Source organism: Denticeps clupeoides, chromosome 20, assembly GCF_900700375.1.
Source record: "Denticeps clupeoides chromosome 20, fDenClu1.1, whole genome shotgun sequence".
Taxonomy (NCBI): domain Eukaryota; kingdom Metazoa; phylum Chordata; class Actinopteri; order Clupeiformes; family Denticipitidae; genus Denticeps; species Denticeps clupeoides.
The window spans coordinates 11469357-11486374 of record NC_041726.1 but is presented as its reverse complement, the minus strand read 5'-3'; the positions used below and the strand labels follow the sequence as shown (position 1 = coordinate 11486374).

The 17018-nt window shown below is 45.1% G+C and overlaps 4 protein-coding genes across 10 annotated transcripts in view; 1 reads left to right on the top strand and 3 right to left on the bottom strand.

Moving 5' to 3' along the window:
• Positions 1-383: 383 nt before the first annotated feature.
• Positions 384-3938, bottom strand: LOC114770379 (E3 ubiquitin-protein ligase RNF139-like). The gene is made up of 2 exons (XM_028964267.1): positions 3619-3938; positions 384-2911 (listed from the first exon to the last, which is right to left on the bottom strand). The coding sequence occupies exons 1-2, from the start codon at positions 3779-3781 to the stop codon at positions 1062-1064; spliced, it is 2013 nt and encodes a 670-aa protein (XP_028820100.1). The 5' UTR covers positions 3782-3938; the 3' UTR covers positions 384-1061.
• A 2850-nt stretch (positions 3939-6788) lies between these two features.
• LOC114770364 (putative deoxyribonuclease TATDN1) lies at positions 6789-9369 on the bottom strand. Of its 2 annotated transcripts, none has more exons than XM_028964226.1 (12): positions 9300-9369; positions 9128-9193; positions 9001-9050; positions 8860-8923; positions 8427-8570; positions 8299-8341; positions 8117-8202; positions 7987-8027; positions 7686-7762; positions 7526-7596; positions 7311-7437; positions 6789-7212 (listed from the first exon to the last, which is right to left on the bottom strand). In XM_028964226.1, the coding sequence occupies exons 1-12, from the start codon at positions 9319-9321 to the stop codon at positions 7107-7109; spliced, it is 897 nt and encodes a 298-aa protein (XP_028820059.1). In that variant the 5' UTR covers positions 9322-9369; the 3' UTR covers positions 6789-7106. The 2 variants fall into 2 exon arrangements, with proteins under 2 accessions (XP_028820059.1, XP_028820060.1); XM_028964227.1 differs by having other exon boundaries at positions 6789-7208.
• Positions 9370-11356: 1987 nt separating this feature from the next.
• Positions 11357-13618, top strand: LOC114769988 (NADH dehydrogenase [ubiquinone] 1 beta subcomplex subunit 9-like). Its single transcript, XM_028963539.1, has 4 exons — positions 11357-11509; positions 12816-13008; positions 13080-13193; positions 13324-13618. The coding sequence occupies exons 1-4, from the start codon at positions 11421-11423 to the stop codon at positions 13453-13455; spliced, it is 528 nt and encodes a 175-aa protein (XP_028819372.1). The 5' UTR covers positions 11357-11420; the 3' UTR covers positions 13456-13618.
• A 59-nt stretch (positions 13619-13677) lies between these two features.
• LOC114769987 (protein MTSS 1-like) overlaps positions 13678-17018 on the bottom strand; it is a 33124-nt gene continuing 29783 nt past the window's right edge. For all 6 annotated transcript variants that reach the window (XM_028963535.1, XM_028963533.1, XM_028963534.1 and 3 more), the window contains 3 exons: positions 16659-16826; positions 16398-16554; positions 13678-16056 (listed from right to left, as the gene is read on the bottom strand). In XM_028963535.1, coding sequence (XP_028819368.1) covers positions 15491-16056; positions 16398-16554; positions 16659-16826 — 891 coding nt within the window. In that variant the 3' untranslated portion in view covers positions 13678-15490. The remainder of the gene's footprint in view (positions 16057-16397; positions 16555-16658; positions 16827-17018) is intronic.

The following is a 17018-nucleotide window of genomic DNA, read 5'->3' as shown; positions in this document are numbered from 1 at the left end:
CCCCGCCCCCTTTCAAAGTGCATCATGCGAGATGTATTTCGCGGGACGTTTTATGTTTTTAGGTGCTGAATAAAAGGTAGTTCAAATTAATTAGGTTTCTTTCAACTGTAGCGCCTTCGTCAAATTACGGCAGCACATTCTCGAGAAAAGCCGAATATTTTACGATACGTCGTCTTCTTATTTACGTGATGTGAGGACATCTAGTGGCGATCTGCATAAAATAATAACTTGATCTCACGTTGATTATTTACCGTAAATTACTTACTAAATCAATTTTAATCTCAGGTTCCATTACAGAAAACCACCTGTACGTTTGTAGCAGATAAAATAAAAGTACGTTGCCAGTCATAACTTAGTATGTTTTAAATAAACACATTGCTCGTTTTATATAAAAAAAATCTGTAATTTGGATTAAATTACAATCAATTAACTAAGCCAACATAAACATATCATGGTTTGTTTAAAGGCAATCTGCAATATAAAAAAAATGTATTGCAGCACCGACACCAAAATTACTATTATGATTTGTTAAAACATGCAGGAAAGAAAGTAAACTCTCTGCAATACTACCTTATCTTTTTTTGTTCAAGGTAAAGTGTATTTTTTTAATTACATGTACAATAACGTACACAATTTGAGCAAGGTCACACAAGAGACCAGTAGTAATGATAGAGGTATATCTGTGATTACAGTAGCAAGTCACATTTTAATCGAACCTGGTTCTTTTGCGAACCTTTCTCAGCCGCGCCCCTAGGTTGGGGTCTCAGCCCCGTCTTGGGCTAACGGCCAACTCACAAAAACACTGACGTCCCTCCTGAAAAAGAACAAGGAATGTGCTCTCTTGATGAACCAGACTTCTCTGTGCCCGATGGCTAATTAATCACTTCTACCGACAATTTAAACCTGGACAAGCCCTTCAAGGGAGAAAACACAGACCCAAAAAAAAAAAAAAATAAAATATTATGACATCCCTGATGTTCAAAATTAAGATGGTTTAACTTAAATATATATTTATTTTTATTTAAGCGGAAAAATATATATATATTTTTTGTTTTCTACTGTCAGTCCCCGCTTGAGTCTGTATCATCATTAATATAGTCCTCCTCTATAGGTGTTGTGCCATTCTGTGTGCCCCACTCTTCCTCATCGTACTCAATACTGTCGTTGTCCTCCAGAAGTTCATTGTCAGGGTTTGGCCCAGCAGCATCAGCAGCCTCGGGCCCTCTGGGCTCCGCGAAGCCGTCCATATTGTCCCCAGGAGCGGCGAAGCCGTTGTTATTGGAGAAGGCCGCCCGGTCGCGGGAGTCCTCGTCGATGTAGACCTTCTGGTGGCACATGGGGCACGTGTCTTGGATATAGAGCCACTTCCGCAGGCACAGAGCGTGGAAGTAGTGGTGGCACAGCGTGATGCGGGCCGACGTGGTGAACTCCTGGTAACAGATGGCACACACGTCTTCGATCTCGCGCAGCTGGGCGCCCTTGATCTCGGGGAGCGAGTTGATCTTCTTGACAGCCGTCCGCCGGTTGATGAACGTCTTCCAGCCGTTCTTGGCCTGCAGGTAAATATTGAAGTAGGCGTGGAGACACATCATGCAGGCCCGGATCTTGCTGCCGGACTCGAATACCATGGTGTAGGCGCCGTTCCCGAACATTATCACGCCAAATATGAACTCGATGACGTTGCCGGTGGATCGGACGTAGTACACGTAATCGTCCAGCTTCTCCCAGAGGACGCTGTAAAAGCCGTCCACCATGAACAGGACGTACACCGTGAGGGAGACGATGACCTTGAGGCACAGCTCCACGCAGAACGCGGTGACCGCGAACAGCCAGGTGCTGAGGATGTAGCGGTGCCACAGCACGTAGCACAGCAGCACAGGCAACGCAAACAGGCAGCCCGACACCAGCAGCACGGGGAAGTGGCGGCGGAAGGAGGACACCTGCGAGGCACTGAGGGACATGAGGACCGGGTCGGTCATGCCGTGGATGAAGTGCAGGATGGCGGTCAGGAGAAGGCACATGTTGCGGCTGAGCCGCATCAGCCTCACCTCCGGCTTCAGGCCGCTCAGGCCGGTCTGCAGGGCCAGTATGAAGAACAGGACGGGCGCCACGAAGCCCAGCCGCTTGTCCTCCTCCTCCGTGGAGCCGATGAAGGCCAGGATGCTCAGGCCCAGGTAGTGCGCGATGGAGGAGATGACCGCGCTCATGCCCAGCACGGTCAGCGTGGAGTCGCAGCCGCTGATGATCAAGTTGCTGACCAGGTCCCAAAAGACGTCCCACGTCAGGTAGGTCTGCTCGCCGCCGCCGTGGCGCGCCGTCCTCACCACGTACACCAGAATGGCGGCCTGCGCGGTCATGCGGGTCAGCCAGAAGACGCGCAGCACATCGGGGAAGCGGATCCTCTTCCACGTGTCCTCCACCAGCAGCTGCACGCCGTAAATGCGGTACATGTGGCGCACCAGCAAGTAGACGTACCGGCAGGAGTAGTAGAACCACTTGAGCTTAAGGACGAGGCACGCGGCCGTGTTGAGGGCCAGGACGAGGCCGGAGGCCACCGCCACCAGCTGCCGCACGTCCACGGGCAGCTCCATGACGAGGCCCCACAGGGGCAGCATGATGTCCAGGATGACCAGCGCGGCCAATACGGAGCGCACGTTGAGCAGCACGATGTAGCCCGTGCCGAACACCAGCTGGACGACCGCCACGCCCAGCCAGAGCGTGGGGCCGCTGCGCGGCAGCAGCTGGAAGCCCAGCGCCGCTTCGTAGTAGGCGCTGTAAAAGTCTACGTGTGACGTAGCGTAATAGTTCATCAGCACGGCGGCGGCCCCCAGGAGCACGGCGAGCAGCAGCGTGTAGAACTTGAAGAGGGACTTCTGGGACAGGACCAGAACCACGCTCGCAGCCAGAACTCCTACGGGCAACAAAAAAAAGCGACGAGATTCATTATTTCAACCTCGTTTTCACATCAGATTAAGAATAATTAACAACACAGTTAATAACCATGAGAATCACTGAGGATGGAGCGGCGTTATTATAATGTGGATACACCGCTCGGGAGAACCACGAGATCACTGCGATAATCAGTACATTGCAGGACAGTTGCTTATAATACTAATCGAGATACCTGCTACAAAAGATCATGATAAAGTACTGAAAGGAATAGATTGGGAGTAAATTATTGGTTCCTCCTCCTGATCACTGCAATTAACAGAGTTCCTCACACGCACTGATTTAATCACTCAGGGTAAACACTGACAACTGATAAGAGTTCATAAATGATGACCTTTTTTGTAGAAAATAAGCTTTTTTTATCGATTAATAGGTTAATTTCTTAACTGCTGACGGAAACAGGCCGAACAGTGAAGTGAGCACTTTATTACACTTTATTACACGTGAACAGAGCGGAATATAACATGACTTGTGCTCGGGTTGTATTGGGGGGGAATGAAGGCCCGCTGCGGATAATCAGCTTTTCGGCGCCGCGGTTTGACAGCTGTCGGCTCTGCGTAAGTTAGCCGCGGAGCTAATTTAGCCGAAAGTTAGCAACGTGCCCGCGGCTGCGGCGGAAGGACAGTGGGCTTCAATCATCTCAATCGAACAGGAAGCGTCACGTCTTACCCAAAAGCCTAATTAAAACATTTCCGGCCGCCCCGGCCCATCCAGTCGCGGGTTGATAGTAAGAGTTAAAAATGGCGTCGATAATGAAGATGCAGGGCACACGGAGCGCCACATCCAGCACGGCCAAGGCCTGCTGGCCGATTCGGACGTTGGCCGACGCCATGACAGGAGCCGCCGTCGTCCCGGAGGACCGTGCGCGATTCGGGCCCCTGCTCCCGTCCGACGAGTCTCGGGGCTCCTCGGGAACGTCCGTTCAGGAAACTCCGCAAGGCATTATTTCGCTGGACTGCCGCTGTCCGCCATCTTCGCTTTCCTCCTGTTGCTATGCGAAGAACGCGGAAGTATGAAGCCTTTTAACGGGGCGTCGCGGGTATAGAAATACAGACATAGATCGGCCATTCGCACTCGTGTTAATGGGCACCGTGGAGCATCGTCGTAGTTCTATCGGATGCGTGTGACGTCAGTATCTAGCAGTGTAAGGAAGTGACGTTCCTTAATGGTGTCACGACTTTAGGATTGTTTTTTTAACAGTGTCTAATTAAAATAATATATTTTAGAGTATATATTCCATGTAAATATTTCAGAGAAATTTTTAGTTGATCAAAATCATCCTTTTCTCAAGGGAAACCTGCCCTGCCCTATTGGGGCAGTGGTGGCCTAGCAGTTAAGGAAGCAGCCCCATAATCAGAAGTTTGCCGGTTTGAATCCTGATCCGCCAAGGTACAACTAAGGTGCTACTGAGCAAATCACCATCCCCACACACTGCTGTGTGCACCGTGTGCTGTGCTGCTGTGTACCACAAGTGACAATCACTTCACACACTTCACTTCACCTCTGACAGGGTCAGAGATTAGTGTGATTTTTTGCAAGGTTTAGGATTAAATACTGTATAAAATATTATGAGATTTGGTTGTGAGTACACCTAAAAACCATGTGGTGGTATGGCATAGAAATGTATACCATGCATACCCATCTTGCATAAGTCCCTGAGCAAGACTCTGATAAATGCTGTAAATGTAAATGTAAACATAAAAGTTTCATAGAGCGAAACAAATATTTTGTTCTATTTGCAAATCTTCAGTGAAAACTGAACATGGTCTTTGGTTGCTTATGGTTTACTCAGTTATAACTATAACTATTAGATAATGTCAATAACAATACAACGGTATGTATTCAGACTACTTAAGAAATGTAATTTGATACACAATACTATTTAAAATGTAATAAAAAAAAAAGTAATATAACTAATTACATTGAGATACTTTTCAATGTAAAATGGGGATGGTTGCATCAGGAAGGGCATCCGCTGTAAAACATTTGCCAGTTTTTACCAACCAGACTGGTTGATCCGCTCTGTAACCCTTAATAGAAGCAGCTGAATGAGGAAAACCAAATATTTACATTCACGGCATTTATCTGACGATCCTGTAAATACGATCAGTATTTACAGGAACAGTCCCCCTGGAGACACTCAGGGTTAAGTGTCTTGCTCAGGGACACGATGGTTGACTTCAGGCCTCATTTTACTGTAAGCCACTTAAACCACTGCTAAATCAAATATTTAACATTCAAGAACATTGAACAACTTTACAGTCAGTTGGGGATCCTTCTTGCCCAGAAGGATCCTTCTTCATCCTTCTTCGCCCAGGTAAACCAGCACCCGTTCACTGGAAGGTCTTTGACCATGGTGTGTTCAGAAGCAGTATACGTCAATAATTTTTGTTCATTCGGAGTGTTTCATTCTTTTCCTGACATCTTTTTGCTTTATAATGGTGGACACGGACTAGCAATGGAAATACTGTCACCTGTCCCTTACTTGCAGATAACGACTTTAACAGTCCAGCTCCAACATGTTTGAGGTCAGGACAAGTGACTCATCACATTCAGTGTCCACTTCACATGGATATTGGCATGGATTTCTATACAATATACATTTTTAAATAAAATTGTAATCACAACTCTTTCAGTAAGTAACTGTAATTTAATTACTATTCTTTTTGTAATTAAGTAATGCCATCACATGTAACTCATTATTAAGGACTCACACCCCTCACGTGCACTCTTCACCCTCCTGCCATCTGGAAAAAGGTACCAAAGCATTGGGGCACCCACTGCCAGACTCGGCAACAGCTTCATCACACAGGCCATCAGGCACCTGAACCCTCAGGGACTTTCCACTTTCTGCAGTGGCTTTAGCACCGTGGCTTAGTTGGATAAAGTGCCTGTCTAGTAAACAGGCGATCCTGGGTTTGAATCCCAGCGGTGCCTTCATTTGTTACGGGGCAGTGGTGGCCTAGCGTTTAAGGAAGCGACCCCGTAATCAGAATCCTGATCCGCCATGGTGCCGATGAGCAAAGCACAGTCCCCACACACTGCTCCCTGGGCGCCTGTCATGGCTGCACACTGCTCACCAAGGGTGATGGTTAAATACAAAGGACACATTTCGTTGTGTCACCGTGTGCTGTGCTGCAGTGTTTCACAATCACTTTCACTTCAGACTAACACACACTACCTGTTATATTGCAATATTATCTATTAATGCACCATTCTATTTTGCACAGCAGTTTATGCACTTTTTTTGTCACATTTATCATTAATTTCACTAGTTTAGTGCTGTCTGTCTCGTTTTTTGTTAAATGTTACTATTGCACTGCCCGTGTCCCGTTATGCTATGCTTCATGTAGCCCAGTTTAAATCTGATATATTTGTACCAGATTGACTAAAATAAACTGTATTGGACAATCATTTTATATCTTAACCAAAAAAAGACAAGACAAGACATGTAATAACTCAAACTGGTTTTTGGTGTAGTGAAAGTAACAAAAGGATTCGTTGAGATGAGTCACGCTATAACGCCACAGGCAAATCCATTAAACCGTTATTAAAATTAAGGTGGATGGCGACTATAAGCAGATGGCAGACATGAATACAACAGTACCTTTCTTCTGAAAACATGCAGTTTAAATGTAATTTAATTTAAGATTCCATTGGTTTAGCACTGCAAACCTTTAGAACAGCATTATCAGGGGCATAAACGCGGCCACTGCCGAGACATGATCAAACACAAGAGGATTTTTTCCACTTATCCCAGTCAAGACTGTGAGGTAACTGGTACCTGCAGTCAATGGGCCTGTTAAAAAACAGGCTGGAGAGACATTTAGATGTTTAGGCCATTTGTTGCCCATATTTATTCTGTCAGGTTGAGGTTCTCGAGGCAGTAATTCCAAATACCAACCTTGCCTTGGACAGACGGGATAAAAGACAGAAACTATGAGGAGTTTGTCTTATTCCACGTTCTCCCGGCTATAAAACAGTTTTATTCAACAGTAGGTGCGGCAGTTTGAACTGCTTGTAATTTACACATGGCAACATTTTCCCAAGATCGACATCATCGATTGAGGTTTCAATTCATATGACCTGTTTAAACTACTCAAAACCAGGTTTAAGAAGAATGAAAAACTGCACGTCCTGTAAGTGAAAGATGCGCTTCAGTCCGTCTCTCTGAAGAACACCTTCACTGTGTTCTCATAAATGGTGTCGGCCAACTCCAGTGGGTCCTCGGTCCTGGCTTCAGCCATGACTTCTAATACCTGTCTGTGCACAAGAGAAATAAAAGATTATCAGCATTACTCCTTGGGAAGATTACGGTTTGTATCCTTATACATAAAGAGTTACAACATGTTCATGCTTACATAATATGGCAAGGCTCATTCCTGTCCTTCAAACAATATCCTGCTTCCCATTTCTTCTTTGTGGGAAACGTGGTTTTGACTGATTTTGCTCCTGCATGGGTGTTCTTTATACCACACCAAGGTGCATCTGAAACATCCAAGGATATCCACACTTATCTACGGTTTGTGTGAAATACGTGGTTGTTTTTTTCTCTGGAGGAAAAGTAGCCACCAACCTGTTTCTATCATGAGTCTTTCAGTAGGGATGGATTTCATTGCCTCTAGATTGTCCTCACTTTTCAAGGAACTGTACAATTTCATAATAATGATATTATAATGATATAACAGTAGTATTAAATGACCTAATTATGTCATTATGATATCTCAGCAACCCACCAGCCATTGATCCCGATGTAAAGATCCAAGTCAATGAGAGCAGCAGCATCTTCCTTGGTCCCATCAAAAGAATGCACCTACAGAATTAATAATGTGGTTAATCACTACTGTTCAAAAACGGCAATGAACTGAAGCGACAAAGTGAAATACAATATATACAATAACAATTGCACACAGTAATGGAGAGTAATGATACATTTTGCTTTTATGTCATAGGGCCACGTATCCACCTTTTTCCATGCCACTATGCTGAAATTTTAGTCAGATTTTGTGTATAATTGTATGTTTAATTTATTCTTACCACACCACCTGCACAGCGGTCCCTGTTTCGTTTCATGATTTCTGTCAACAATGTAAAACCATTTCAAACAATCATGCAACACAAATATAACGTAAAATCAAGAATAAATCTCAATACATCAGAAACAAACCCAGAAATTCCTTGTGCGAGTTCCTGCAGTGGAGGAACATTGGCAGTTTGGTATCTTCAGCCAAGTCGAACTGCTTTTCAAAATATCTGAAAACAGAAGGATAGATATTAATGGATCAAAATAATATTTAATAATGAATCCTAACATTATATCAACAGTCATCATGGGTGAAAGAAACTCACTTCAGTTGTGTCTCTTTTGCGCAAAACTCCAACCGATCAAAATCTGTGCCGAACAGGAAGGTAGTGTGGTATTTAATTCAATCAATTTATTTCGATGAGATATAAGTGTATATGAGGATGCAGCGTACCGAGTCCACATTCACCGATGGCCACCACCTTGGCCTTGTTCGCCATCGCCAGCTCCCTCAGCGATGCATAGTACTTATCGGCGCCGTTCTGCTCGAACTCATTACAGCGGGTTGGGTGGCAGCCAACAGTGCAGTAAAAGTCGTCTAGCCCGGGGCAGGGTAGGCGCAGGGGAAAAATACCGCAACTGAGACATTTACACTTACAGCATTTACCAAACGCCCTTATCCAGAGCGACTTACAATCAGTAGTTACAGGGACAGTCCCCCCCTGGAGACACTCAGGGTTAAGTGTCTTGCTCAGGGACACAATGGTAGTAAGTGGGGTTTGAACCTGGGTCTTCTGGTTCATAGGCGAGTGTGTTACTGTGTGATTACTGTGATACTGTGTGATTCATGGTAAACACCACAATATGTAGAAAAAAAAGGTAATAACCTCTCGATTCGGATAATTTAAGGGCCTCCTTGGCGTCTTCGACGTTCCCTCCTGTGATCATGAACTGTGACGATGAAAAGATGGAGATCAGTGCGCTGTGATGAACTGTGCTGTGGATGTTCTGCCTCCGCCCCGCGTTACCTTCTGCACTCCCGCCGCAGCAGCTCTTTCAACGACGTCGTCAAAGTCATCTGGGGGGGAACAAAGCAGCGAGAAGCGGATAAGCCCGCAGAACTCCGCGCAGAGCGGCGTTTAATAGACGGACTACCTCGGTGTTTCCTGCTCCCTCTGTAAACGCCCCTGAACATGGGGTCCGTCAGGTTCACGCCGATGTCTGGAGGGACGATACAAGACGATACAAGCTTACAGGAGCAGCGGTACTTTTTACATTTTCATTGTTCTTACCTTAAAAGTTAGATCCGCTCACGGTAATTACTTACCGATGAACTTGAAGCGCGCCATTGCAATTTTGGAGTAGTTGGAGGAGCACCATCTGCGTGCAAGTTTCGCCACGCCCATAATTCGAGTAGTCGTAAACACCGCAGTAAACGCGCACACTCTATGTCTGACATTCTGTGCAGATCAAACGAACTGAAGCCGCAGAAATAAATAGGGCTGATTCGAGGGCAATTGCTTCTGGCAGAGCAACCCCGGCCGAGTCGAAAAGGCGTGGGTGTCTGATGCTTGAAAGACCCCAAGACCCCATGACCCCAGGTTACATCACTGATAAACACTCACCGGCCACTTTGTTAGGCACATCTGGTGAACTGCTCGATTATGCAAATTACACATCAGCCAATCACGTGGTGGCAACTCAATGCATTTAGGCATGTTGACATGGTCAAGACGAACCGCTGCAGTTCAAACCGAGCGTCAGAATGGGGAAGAAAGGTGATTTAAGTGACTTTTCACGTGGCATGGCTGTTGGTGCCAGACGGGCTGGTCTGAGTATTTCAGAAACTGCTGATCTTCTGAGATTGTCAAGCACATTCATTTCTAGGGTTCACAGAGGGAGCAGTGGTGGCCTAGCGGTTAAGGAAGCGGGCCCGTAATCAGAAGGTTGCCGGTTCGAATCCCGATCCGCCAAGGTGCCACTGAGGTGCCACTAAGCAAAGCACCGTCCCCACACACTGCTCCCCAGGCGCCTGTCATGGCTGCCCACTGCTCACTCAGGGTGATGGGTTAAATGCAGAGGACAAATTTCACTGTGTGCACCATGTGCTGTGCTGCTGTGTATCACATGTGACAATCACTTCACTTCACTTCACTTCAGAGGATGGTCCAAAAAAGGGAACACATGCAGTGAGCGGCAGTTCTGTGGTGAAAATGCCTTGTTGATGCCACAGGTCAGAAGAGAATGGCCAGAGTGGTTCGGTATGCAGAAGAGCATCTTTGAACGTCGAACCTTGAGGCAGATGGGCTACAGCAGCAGAAGACCACACCTGTGGTGCCACTCCTGTCAGCTAAGAAACTGAGGATATAACTTGCACAGGCTTACCGAAATCTTCCAACAGAAGATTGGAAAAATGTTGCCTGGTCTGATGAGTCCTGGTACTAGCAAGGTGTGCCTAATAAAGTGGCCGTTGAGTGTATATTATATATACATTTATTAGGGCATGAGCAATAACAATATTCTCAAAAGGTCACAAAAAGAACTGCTCAAACATCTAGACCCCAATAAAGAGAAAACCTAACAAAACGAAACAAGCAAAAGAAACCAAAAAGTCTGTAGTATCTATAGTCATCTGTAGTCATGCAGTGCATAAATAGAGGGTTGGATTCTACTCTTTTCCCCACAAATTCTGACAGTGTGTCAAATATCTCAGTCCAGTACTGGTGTAAAGGAGGACAAAGCCAGAACATATGAATAATATAGGCAGAGGACTGCTGACATTCAAGAGTCAATTCAAGATTCAAAATTCAAGATTGGTTTACAGTAAACTACGGATTGATATAATGTTGCACACAAAATGTATCTGTATAACCAAACCAAACTATACTAAAACTAGAACTCTATAAAAAAGTAAAACTTTTCTGTACGATGAACAGGACAAACTGGACAACATGCTTGTAAGTGGAATTGTTGGATATTTCAAACAGGACACGTAAGACAAACGTGTGCAGAAATTAGCAAAATGAGCTTGTGGAAATGTATCAAATTGAATTGAGATGTGCAAAATGGGTCAGTATGTTATCAGGCGCATAAGGCTGGAAGTGTATTGTTGTTGAGTTGCTCAGTTTTTTGGTGATGGCGGTGCATTGAGAGCATTGAGAGCTCTAGCTGCTTGGGATAATGTCTGGCAGTTACAGTTCTGACGCTGCCAGACGGTAGGAGGGCATGTGAGGGGTGCTGAGAGTCCTTCATTATGTTCCGAGCTTGACGGTCTCTATCTTTCAACAAAAAATCGTATTAAATACACAGCTCGCTCACTACCCCGCGGAAGGTGCATGGAAAACCGGTATGCGCACATAGTATGTTAGTTACGGGAGGGGAAATAACACACCGCCTCTATCCCAGCATTCTGTTCGCCTGCGGAGAAGGTGACAGGGGACAGAATATTATGGCTTCTGCCTATCTTACTCACCAACAAAAGGTGTTACGGCTTTACAAAAAGTCTCTCAGGCACCTGGAGTCATGGTGCATATTTCGGTAAGTCGCGTTTCACTTCATTTTTTTGCTCCTGCGCGCATTTGACGCTGTGAAGAGCGGTCGGGTCACGGCGTTCTGACTAGCGGCTACGCGGCTAACCGTCCCACCCGAGTCGGGTTCGGACCCGGACAACTCTAACCCGGCCGCGGCTGTATAACTACTGTCGATACCGCGCGGTCCGTAATATTGTCACGGCGCTTCACATGGAAATACAACCCGCTTTATAATCTCACTCTGCAGACAAGCCGCTGCCTGTAGGGCTTTATGAATCCCAAGTTTTTCGTTATAAACATATTTATTTACCTAAAAACACTGTGATTATGGAGTGGGTGGGAAAAGTAACCTTCAATATGACAAATCACATTTAATCACCATTTAACAAAGCGCTTGGCCATTTACTGGTTGTCAACCATTTACAGGTAAATAATATGTGCATTTCATGCAAATAACTATTTCGCAATAATACACCTTCTTCCTTTTGTAATATAAACGTTCGTCACGTTTGATCTCAACATAAATAAACGTTGTGGAGACCTGGAATACGAAAGAAACCTTGTGTTCACTTGCATAATGAACTGGAACCATGATAATAGAATCACGTTTTGAATCAGCTGATTTGTTTGCTGGCGCCAGTTTGTTTATATATGTCTCTTTCCGATACGATTTATTGGCTGTAAGCGGCTGTTCTTACAGAAGAACGACGCGCATGCGCAGGGCCGACCGGACAGGTCGCCACTGCTGACCACGCCTCTACAAAGTCCCGCCTCCACCGGAAACACGTGTAGTCGGCCAGAAACGCCCATTAGACACTATTCCACGTTTTATAGCGGATTCCGGCCCATTATAATCATAGCGCCTTGTATATTCATTTATTTATGTTTCCCGAAGGTGGAGAATTAGTTATTAACTATTTATTTACCATTTCAGTGAAGATTCAAGATTGGTTTATTGTCAGTACAACAGTATATACTGTATACAGTGTATTGAAATAATGTTTCACACAGACCCAGCATAATGCAATCATAAAAGTAAAATATATATGTATATACACACTAAACTATACTAGCTAAACTAAAACCTAAATACTGTACAGGTTATCTCTATAGGAGAAAAGTATGTATTTTTGTACAATGAACAGGACATAACAGGACAACATCATGTAGGATGTGCAAAAAACAGTTGCATAAGGCTGGAAGTGTATTGTTGAGTTTATCAGGGTTTTTTTGGTAATGGCAATACATTGAGAGCTTTGACAGCTTGTGGGAAACAGTGTTAAAATGGGTAGAGACGTTTTTTTTTATTGCAGGGATAAATACCGCTTCTACGCCTGCTTGCTGAGGGCCCGCTTTGATGAGAGTAAGAATGAGAAGGACCTGGTTAAAGCCACCATGCTGCTGAAAGCCGGGGAGGAAGAGTTCTGGACCAATCAGCACCCCCAGCCCTACCTCTTCCCAGACTCTCCCGGAGGGACGTCCTACGAGAGATACGAGTGTTACAAGGTACCTGGTGGAAATCAGCGGGCGGCACATCGTGATGATAATGTTTTTATTTAAACCGGATTTTCTGGCAGGTTCCTGAGTGGTGCTTGGATCACTGGCACCCCTCTGAGAAAGCGATGTATCCCGACTACTTTGCCAAGAGGGAGCAGTGGAAGAAACTGCGTGAGATGAGCTGGGATCGAGAGGTGGGCTCATGTAGTTGTGGTTCCTGTATATTTCTGTGTAGTGCAGATGCTGCTGTGTTGGGCTCAGCTTCTTGGTTTGAAACCCCAACAAACCTCTCGTGGCTCGTGACGCGGTTTGGTGTTTTTCCAGGTGCAACAGCTGCAGGAGGAGACCCCAGCTGGAGGTGTGGCCTCTGAAGCCCTTCCTCCTGCCAGGAAGGAGGGCGACCTTCCTCCTCTGTGGTGGCAGTTCGTAACGCGCCCAAGAGAGCGCCCCGCATAACCGGAGCAAAAGATCAGCCAGTGTTGGCAGTTGCTGGCCACTCGTGTATGTATTGATTTTTACCAGCTTGACGTGGTTCTGCACTAAATTATGAACAAAACAGATTGTGCAAGAACATCTTATCTGGTAAAATTATGAATAAACCTATATTGTACAAATCTTTTTTTTTTCCCCCTCTTTGTATGTGATTTGTGTCAAGTTTCATATTTTAAACAGAAGACATTTGGATTTTAATCAACACCTTTATTGTAAGCTGAAACTATTTCACAAAGAGGAGACGGGTTAGGTACAGAAATCGATCAGCGATTGGGGTTTCAAATGAAAATAGGAAATAAAAACAGTGACTATTTACACACAGACGTGGTACTACAGAATTATCCAATAGTGTCTAAGAATCTTACAGTTTGAACATTTTGCTTCTTAATAGTATTAAAGCCTTAACTTATAATTTTTATGCATATTATTTTTTACAAACCGAATATTTGGCAACTTATATAAACTGTTATGACACCTGTACGGTTGCATAAGAAAAAAAAAAAAAAACACGTAACTGTAGCTATTCCATTTACATTTACAATATCAAACCACTTAGTCGTAAATGGGACAGAAACAACACCAGTGCTGATATTAAGCGTCATATGCATGTTGCATCAGCTACTCCAATCTAAACACACTTCAGAGGTCCGTCCTCACAGAAGAAAGGCAACAGGACCCTAGTCGCTATACAATATATTTAACTTCTCTAGAACCAAAAAGGCCCGGGATAAGGCGGGCTGCGTTGTTCTGTAATAAAGGTGAGCGTTAATACTTGGAAAGCAACATGCAGAAATAAATGTCTCTGTACCATGACGTCTTTGTTAAGTGACTTTGTAAAAATAGCTAGAGACCAAGAGTGTGGCTGTGCTAGCACCTCCGTTGTGGGGGTACGAGGTCGTGACATGAAAACTCGGGTGTCATTTCATTTAACACCTTCGTGCTTGGTGCCTTTTGTGATTTATTTAAGTTAAGAGTGAAGTGCGGGTGTAAGTACAGACATCAAGTACAAATCAAAATCACAGCCTGAAAAGGAAATAAAAGGAAACAAGATGGTTGTTTACGCCAGAAAAAAAAAACAACAAAAAAAGGCTCAGTTCAGTCGTGATACTCCACAAACTACCGATTCCTAACGTGAAAACTCTACACAGACTGGTGCGTCACTAGTGTTTGAAATGGCCTACGAATGCCAAAGCAATTCCTGAGTAGCAGCGCAGTTTTCAATTGACAAAAATGTCGTGAACATAAAGGGATGACGTCAGATCGAGCACCCAACACAAAACTGCTCCCATGAAATGATGCGACCATGCGGTGCTGCAAAAAAATTATTGTTGTTCTTGGGTTCATCTACACCCAGTTCCAAGTGTATCACTCCAATTACATTAATGAAACAATATGAAGAAGATCTGCCTGGACGAGAAGCAGACCAACACTCCACTCGCCTACATTATGCAGCATTATAGCTTTTAATTCTTTTTTTGTCCTGAACGTTGCTTGTTTCTATTCATATTTTAATACAGTCTCTAAAGTTTCATGTGCTGAACCCACACTGGTTTTGGAAAAGGGTTTTAACCTAAAAAAAAAATGTATTAATAATAATAGTAATAAATATTCCAAATTTACAGTGTGGCTTTTTAACAGCGTTATTATTTTTCAGTCTTGTAGACAGTCCTAATCCATGAATGGTCGCATTTTTTTTCACAGAAAAGATAAATCTTATTAAGTCAAATATATTAAATTTACATACATGCCGCATTTAGGCTTTTGGCACTTTTTTTTTTTTCCAGAAGAGGGATGTTGGAGTAAAAAGAGGTGCAGATTTTAACACCTTGAATTATACTTAGGTACGTATGTATATGTATATATATATATCCATACAAGACTGAACGTTCCTACTGTAAATATCGAGCGCCCTCGTTCCTGTCTATTTATACACCTTCTCCTTCCCGTACTGCTGCTGACATGGAAACAGCTTCGCTCCACTACATGCTGAGCTGATCCCTCATTCTATACGCGGGGCGGACCTGTCGTTGGTTGTGGTCTTCTTGAGTTTGACCCCTCGAATAGCCACGAGCATGTTGTCGCCTTCGGGGCCCGTTGGTTCCGTCTCCTCAGTGAGAGCCTCGCCATCGCACTCTGTCTCTGGGGCGGTGGCCAGCGGTGACCCGGGGCTTTCAGCATGGCTCTCCGCAGCAGAAGGTGTGCCAGGGCTCGGCGGACCCCCCTCACCCACCTCGCTGAAGGAGAAGCCGCCGGGCAGCTCGGGTACGGTGGGGGTCTTCACAGGCACCACAGGGGTTTTGATGGGAATGGGGCCGCCGCCTCCCGAGGGCCGCCGCAGGTTGGGCTTGGAGGAGGGCGTGCGGCGAATGGTGGCCACGCCCGGGGTGACGATGACGGGGCCGGTGTTAGAGGGGATGCCGGCTGTGGAGGCCGGACGCTTGGCTTGGAACATGCGGCGGTAGGACTGGCTGATGTCGCTGTTGCGTGGGATGGTGGAGGACTTGTCAAAGTCCTGCTGGTCCACTTCCTGCTCCCCAGCCACGGAGAAGTAGTCGTAATCTGACACTGCCGGGAACGTGCACAAGTTTAGATCCTTAGATCCTTATTTATACGTTATAATCATAGCAATTTTTTTTATTTTCAACCTTCTTAGTCCAAATCCAAAAAGCAGCTTCCAGTTAGAATTTCACACAAGTGCACATTGCATGAGGCAGTTTATGAACATGAATATGAATTCATGCATATTTTCTTTTTATAATTGAACAGGATGCATGAAATGAGCTTCATGGTATACTATATATAGTATATATCATAAATATTCTAAGAATTTGAGAGACTGGATTTGCATGACATGCTCATAAAACATTTCACTTTTTGTGTCATTATCCTATACATATGGAGGATACCTTGTGAGGGGATGGTGTCCTCAGAGCAGCATGGAGTGGTGCTCTGGGTGCTGTAGCCACTGGAGCACTGAAGAGAGTCTCTGCTGGAGCGCTGGATGTCCAGCTGCAGCCCACGGGCCAGGGCCATGGCCAGTTCCTCATGAGCCTCCGCCTCCTCCTGCCACAGAAACTCTTATTACTGTTCCGGGGATATTTACCTTACTGAATGTGATGGAATTATAAAGCAAGACCTGCCACACGAACTACGGTTAAATCATCTACCTTTGTAGGATTGGAGGGGTTGGTGGTCCTAGCTTTCTGAGGGTCTTCCCCCGGGCTGCTGGATTCCCCTGCTTGAGGACTGGTGGGATCTGAAGGCTCGCGCTTCTCCTTGTTCCTCCTCAGGGTGTTCACCATGGGCTGGTCGTATGGACCTGGTTTGGCCCAATCCTGCGGCGAGAACATTATTCAGAGGACGTCCCAGAGCTGGACTAACAAGGCTCGGTCATAACTAGTCACCACAAAAAATAACCACTCGCCATGTTACTGGGTCAGGAAACCGAAATGTGTCGCAGGTCATTTGTAATTCATGTTTTTTTTATGTTACACCACTAATCAGCCCCTGCAATTCCATGTTTATTC

Bases quoted from the DNA above. Each gene is read 5' to 3' on its own strand.
- LOC114770379 (XM_028964267.1), bottom strand. From the start codon at position 3,781: ATGGCGTCGGCCAACGTCCGAATCGGCCAGCAGGCCTTGGCCGTGCTG. The intron at 2,912-3,618 runs GTAAGACGTGAC...TGTTGCCCGTAG, and splicing joins TGTTTTAATTAGGCTTTTGG to GAGTTCTGGCTGCGAGCGTG.
- LOC114770364 (XM_028964226.1), bottom strand. From the start codon at position 9,321: ATGGCGCGCTTCAAGTTCATCG. The intron at 9,194-9,299 runs GTAAGTAATTAC...TCGTCCCTCCAG, and splicing joins GGCGCGCTTCAAGTTCATCG to ACATCGGCGTGAACCTGACG. The intron at 7,213-7,310 runs GTAAGCATGAAC...TCTTGTGCACAG, and splicing joins AATGAGCCTTGCCATATTAT to ACAGGTATTAGAAGTCATGG.
- LOC114769988 (XM_028963539.1), top strand. From the start codon at position 11,421: ATGGCTTCTGCCTATCTTACTCACCAACAAAAGGTGTTACGGCTTTAC. The intron at 13,009-13,079 runs GTACCTGGTGGA...ATTTTCTGGCAG, and splicing joins AGAGATACGAGTGTTACAAG to GTTCCTGAGTGGTGCTTGGA. The intron at 13,194-13,323 runs GTGGGCTCATGT...GTGTTTTTCCAG, and splicing joins AGATGAGCTGGGATCGAGAG to GTGCAACAGCTGCAGGAGGA.